The sequence below is a fragment of the Prunus persica genome, chromosome G6 (assembly GCF_000346465.2).
Source record: "Prunus persica cultivar Lovell chromosome G6, Prunus_persica_NCBIv2, whole genome shotgun sequence".
NCBI classification, from domain to species: domain Eukaryota; kingdom Viridiplantae; phylum Streptophyta; class Magnoliopsida; order Rosales; family Rosaceae; genus Prunus; species Prunus persica.
In genome coordinates this window covers 1,117,719-1,124,292 of record NC_034014.1, presented here as the reverse complement: position 1 = coordinate 1,124,292, position 6,574 = coordinate 1,117,719, and the positions used below count along the sequence as shown (strand labels likewise).

General features: G+C 37.8%; 1 protein-coding gene across 1 annotated transcript; it reads left to right on the top strand.

Annotated features, from left to right (window-relative positions):
• On the top strand, positions 3,895 to 6,249 carry LOC18774712 (receptor-like protein 2). Its single transcript, XM_007206596.2, has one exon. The coding sequence runs from the start codon at positions 3,932 to 3,934 to the stop codon at positions 6,206 to 6,208; it is 2,277 nt and encodes a 758-aa protein (XP_007206658.2). The 5' UTR covers positions 3,895 to 3,931; the 3' UTR covers positions 6,209 to 6,249.

Genomic DNA, 6,574 nt, shown 5'->3' with positions numbered 1-6,574 from the left:
TTTTTTATAAAAAGTGAGATGCGACGTGTTGGCGCTGTCTTTGGCTTCGATCTTTCTCTTTCTTTCTTTTTTCTTTTTTTTCTTTTTAGTTTATGAACTTGTGATATTTTTGGGTCCACGTGAATAAGAGATTTATGATATGGGTTGAAATTTTTTTTTTCTTCTATAAAAGTGATATTGGAGGGGGATTCGAGAGATATTGTGGAATTTAAGCATGTGAATCCTGTGATGATAATGATGGGAGAACAATTCGGAATTTTTTGTTTTCGAAGTCTTGTTAGGCATGCTTTGTTGTTAGCTAGTAAACTTTTTGGTTAGAGGAAGAGCCTTCATCGCTTAGGGCAAGTCCAATTGTAAGTTCTAAAACCGGCCCTAAAAATAGTGGATGAAACCTCATTTAGAGCTTTGGTGGAATTTTTCTGGCTTTAAAGGAATCTTTTTCACAATTGAGGCTATATATTTGGAGCTCTAAATGTTTTAATTTTGTAATTTATATGCTAATTTTTTTTGTTGTAAACTTATTTTGTGTTTATGGATGTTTATGTTTATTTATTTATTTATGAACTTTCAATATTAAAAAAAAAAAAAAAAGAGAGTAACTTTTGGATGATACTCTGAAATATAAATTGAAAGCAAACACAAGAAAACATAAAACATAAAAAACAAAAACAAAAAACAAAAAAAGTAACAGCATCAACACAACAGCCTATAAGGGCATTTCTACCCTATTTGTCATCGCAAAAGGCAAGAGGAGGCACGGGTTGTTACTATTTACTTGAATAGTGACTGCCCTAACAATTTTGTTGTTATTTTTTCACCCCTTGCCATGACAAAGGGCAATTACTATTCACAACAAATTAATTTTATTTTTTATACTTATTATAAGATTAATTTTGATAAGATTTTCGGTTGTCATATGTCCATATTTATTATCAAATTCTCTTCTCAGATTTCAGATAAAATATTCATATAAGATTTTCGGTTGCCGCGTGTCCATATTTATTATAAAATTCACATATCAAATTTTCGATTACTACTATTGCACCATAGGAGGGCTGCTCATATGTTTGATGAAGATATGCTTCGGAACATTATGATGACGTGCATCATCCTTCATAACATGATTGTGGAGGATGCGTATGATTATGATGAACCAGAGATATTCGAACCTCATACCATGAACACAACATTGACAAAAATTTATGAACGACCCATGGGAGCAAATGGATAACCCTCTGGAGCACAAACCGTTGATTAGGGAAGGTCATTACAACAACCGTATGATTGACCGTTTTACGGAAGTGCAATCTTCTTTGGATGGGTGATCCACTGGGAAGTTGCTCATGAGTTCCCAGAAATAAAACTGTGAGGGCATAGAGGGAGGCCCAAAGCAGACAATATCGTGCTAAGGCGGAGTTGATCCCGGGATGTGACAACATAAAAAAAAATATAAGCAAAAAAGGGGATGTCAAGGAAAGCAAAAAAAACACAAGGTCGGCGATTGGATTAGCCAAGGAAAGCAGATCTAGACGAGTAGCCATGAAGAGCTACGCATGCGAGTGAATGGCAGCACCTAAAGTGGACTTCAGTTTTCCACATAATGGGCCCCGCTTGGTTTCACGGGCTTCAACCAGAGCCCTATATATATATATATATATATATATATATATATATAGGTGGATGCAACCCTCCAGCCAGGCTTGGGTTTTTAAAGACCCAACTTGCTTCTATTATAGATGACTTTTTGACCCCAGGTGCTATCTTTTACAGCCCAAGAGTGGTGTAGCCCCATTTAGAGCCTCCATTGAGCTTGCTCTTACGTCTTTGCTATTGGATCAAATTAATGAAATCTTTGCTCATGTAAAAAAAAAAAAAAAAAAAAGGTTATGATAGGGCTCGTTTGAGACTACTTCTCTACAAAGCACTGATGCTCATAAGCGCTTTTATTATAAAGATGTTGGAATTTCATAAGAAATTGAAGTACTTTCTAAAAAAAGTACTTGAGAGTGCTTCTTGAAGAAGTAAATGGCAGGTGCTTCTTTTGAAAAGCGCTTCCATGACCCAAAAACACTTTTAAACGTTGATGCCAAACGCTATCAAAACACTTTTGATTGTGAGAAAGCCTTTTTAACCCTTCTAAAAGTACTCCCAAATAGTGTAGTGAATTTATAAAATTTCTTTCACTTTAATTTATAAAACAAACTCTTTGGATTGGATTATTGGATTTACTTTGACAATTGCTATTGATATTCACACATGAGCGTGACTCACAAAATTTAAATGCTTAAATTACCTGCATAAATCTCTTAAATTTGTGAAAGTGTAAGCTCACCAAATTCATATTATGTAATGTAGGAATGTGTCCTTAAACGTGATTTATTTATGACTTAACTAATTTACAAGTGATTGCTTGCATTGCACCTATTTAAAATTTGTCTTATAGTTCTTATGCGTAATAAACAAATCAGACATGACACTTTCTTTGTTGCCCAATAAAATTCGGGTTCTTTTAGTCACACTTTGCCATCTTTCACACGAATTTGAGCACAAAACTCTGTATTTTGAAGTCATGGCCATAGTGATCTTGTAAGACTTATTGCCTACCTTCTCCAACGGAGCCAAAGATGCAAGGATTTCACTCATAGTCCAAACTGCCCTACCTAGAGAAGAACAACATTATAGAGAGTATAAGGCTTAGAAGCTAGAGAGTACTCTACAATCTTACTTATTTCAATTTTTTTTTCTTTTTCTGTCATCTTTCTATAAGTTCTTCTGAATTCAAGATTGAATGATTTGGCAAACAAACTGTTCGTTATAGCTGTGTACACATTGTTGGCCCTTTCCCGAGAGCTTAAGCTTTTGCGGTCTAACGGTTGTCAAACAACTTAACACAAGTACTCTCCAGTGGTCTTCTTTACTATAACCCCATCTAGATGCCACCCTTTTTCCACCCACCTTGGTCAAGAGACAGGAAGTCCAAATCCTATGGGTCTAGCTCCTTCAAAATCGTATAAGATGCTCCAAGTTTTAGCATCTTCTCCTATAATTATGTTGTGATTTTTCTTCAGTGGCCTCTTAGATGTCAAATCACTTTGTATTCATTGTGACGGAGAGACAGAACAGCAGCATAAGGAATGAACTGGAGGACTAAAATGGTGAATCTGTGACATGCGTTCGACAAGGGCAGAAGGCCTATTGGCTGAGACCTGATTGCGACTGAAGTAACCTTTGAATCCAATCTGCAGAAGAAGAAAAAACCCAACATGCATATAATTGACCTCTCAGTGCCTAACTTATATTAAATTTCAAACATCAATTGATAACATTCTTCTTGTTAATTATAATAGCTTTGCCTTCAAAGTCAAGACAAAGAACCCCTAAACATAATGGTAGGCTTAACTCAATCAACGGTTTCATAATTTAAATTAACCTCCTAAGTACGTCTTAAGTAGTATTAAGTCCACACTTATGCTTAATTATTATATTTGATCATCTCTTAATTCATAACTCTCCTCAACTTTCCTCTTCAATTTTGAAGGGGTTTTCCTACTCTCTTTTTTTCCCCCAACATGCATATCACCTAGAGAGTCAGTCAACATTAGAATCAGTACTGGTTTTGTTGATTTAATCAATGTCCTAAACTTACATCTAAAAATTGGCTTACTGTGGAATTTAATCATTGTCAAAGTCAATGTAAACCTTCTGAGATGAACAGTTTTAAAGAGATAGATTGCCACCAACCCATGATCTATTAGGCCCTCCCCTAGTGGTGTCCCCCTCAGTCATCAAAGAAAGAATAGTCCAATTAACCAAGACAAGAAGAATTATAGATGGTGCAATTTATACTCCAGTCCTTGTCTTGTCTGGACTCTGTGCATTTGTTTCCTTTCAATAAGTCAAAAGCAAAGACTTCAAAATTCAATATTCAAATATGGCGGAGAAGGTTGAGCCTACTAGCGTGTGCAATATATTAGAGGATAATTCTGGTATAGCAATAGCAAAAAGAACCATGGCAGTTCCTAGTCACACAATGCCTTGTGGAGTCTTCTTCATGTTCTTTTTTTGGTCCACTGTCATCTCTACAAATCATGCATGCAACAAAGCAGATCACAACTCTCTTTGGTCATCTTTTGATGTACCTTCTTCTGCTTTAAACTGGTCTTCTAGTGATTGCTGTCACTGGGAAGGCATCACTTGTGACAAGGATGGTAGGGTAACTCATTTGTTGTTGCCCTCCAAACGGCTCCAAGGAAGCGTTTCTCGCTCTCTTGGAAACCTCATGCATCTTTCGCACCTCAATCTCTCTCACAATCAGCTTTCTGGTCCTCTGGAAGCTGGACTCATTTTGTCCTTGAGTTTCCTTGAGATTCTTGATTTGAGCTACAACCTTCTCTCTGGTGAAGTACCTTTGTTTCCGCCATCCAGTTATATCCGAATAGTGGATTTATCCAGCAATCAATTCAACGGAACAATTCCTTCTTCATTCCTCCAGCATGCTGGTAATTTGAGCAGTTTGAATGTCAGCAAAAATCATATTTCTGGCCAAATGCCATCCTCTATCTGTCTTTATTCTTCTTTGGTTAGAGTCTTCGATTTCTCCTACAATAATTTCAGTGGCTCAATTCCTCTTGGTCTAGGGACCTGTTCGAAATTGGAGGTCTTTCGTGCAGGTTTCAATAGTCTCTCAGGGACCCTTCCTAGTGATATTTACAAAGCTCAGGCACTTGAAGAAATTTCATTACCTTCCAACAAGCTTTTTGGTCCCATCAGTGACAGGATTGCCAATCTTACCAGCCTCACAATCCTAGAGATATACTTTAATCAGCTGACCGGCGTGCTCCCTCACCAGATTGGGAAGCTCTCCAAATTGAAACTCATGCACCTTCATTTCAACAATCTACAAGGTTCTCTGCCCCCATCTTTGATGAATTGCACAAACCTTGTAGAGCTATATCTGGGATTCAACCGTTTGGAAGGAAATATCACAATGCTAAATTTCTCCAAACTTAGTCAACTTACTAAGCTTGATCTAGGGAGTAATTACTTCTCTGGTTTCATGCCAGTAAGCCTTTACTCATGCAAGTCCCTGAAAGCAATTCGACTGAACGGAAATGATCTAGAGGGACAAATACAACCTGAGATTGTCTCTTTAAAATCCCTGTCCTTCCTCTCCCTTGGCTGGAACAGACTGACCAATGTCACAGGGGCCATATATATATTGATGGGTTGCAAAAATCTCAGGCTACTCTTCCTTCCACGTAGTTTTCTAGGCGAAGAACTACCTGATGGTGAGGCTATGGTTGGTTTGGGGTTTCAAAATCTCCGTCTTCTTGGTTTATCAGACTGCCAACTTACAGGTCATATACCTGTATGGATGTCAAAGCTCAAGAAACTGGAAGCCCTGGACCTGTCTACTAATAGACTCACAGGCTTAATACCTGGATGGTTGGGGACTCTTCCTAATCTTTTCTTTATAAGCTTGAACAATAACTCCCTTTCAGATGAACTTCCAAAGGAGCTTTTCAGACTACAAGCACTGGTATCAGAAAAACATGCGACTCCAACAGACCATGGTGATGTTGAACTGCCTATCTATGCACAACGCACGAATCACTCCATTACTGCTTTGCAGTACAACTATCTGTCCAACTTGCCAAGAGCAATTTACATCCGAAACAACAGTCTAAGTGGCAACATACCGGTTGAGATTGGCCAATTGCAACACCTTAACGAGTTGGATCTTAGCGTCAACAACTTCTTTGGCAGCATTCCAGGCCAGATATCTTACCTCACAAACTTGGAGAGATTAGACCTCTCAAGAAACCATCTGTCGGGCGCAATCCCATCTTCACTGTCAAATCTTCATTTCTTGGCTTCATTTAGTGTTGCATATAATAATCTGCATGGACAAGTACCGTCAGGCACTCAGCTCCAAGGCTTCAATGCCACTGCCTTTGAGGGTAACCCAGGACTTTGTGGTGCCCCGCTTCTGAATGAGTGCCAACAGATGAACACAAATAATAATAAAACTACGAACTTGGAAGATGTACATGACAATGCGAATGGAATTCCATGGCTTCATATTTCAGTGGCTCTTGGTTTCATTATAGGATTTTGGGGAGTTTGTGGCCCTTTAGCTTTGAGCAGGTCATGGCGATATGCATATTTCGAATTTCTGTCCAATGTTAAAGATCGCTTTCTGGGGTAGTAAGTGTATTTTTCCTTGGGAAATAAAAGATTTTATTAACCATAGCTGCTGCATAGCAACAATCTAAACCCTCCTCTTCACTTTGCTCCTCCCTTACTCTCCAAACTACACCTTGGAAAAATTCTGAAAGACAGTAATAAAGAAATTTTTTTTACTTTATAAAAATTAATAGATTATTATAATCTTGCCCTCCCTGAGTCCCTCCTTGCCTGCTAGTAAAACCAGAAAAAAAATTGTACCGACATGATGAAAGGAGTAAAAGAACTTTCTTTTTTGTTCTTTCTCTTTTTTCAAAGTCGTCTTTGATTCTTTATTTATTGCTCGAGAGTCTTTGTGCTCGAAATGGTTCAGGAAGCAAAATAACAA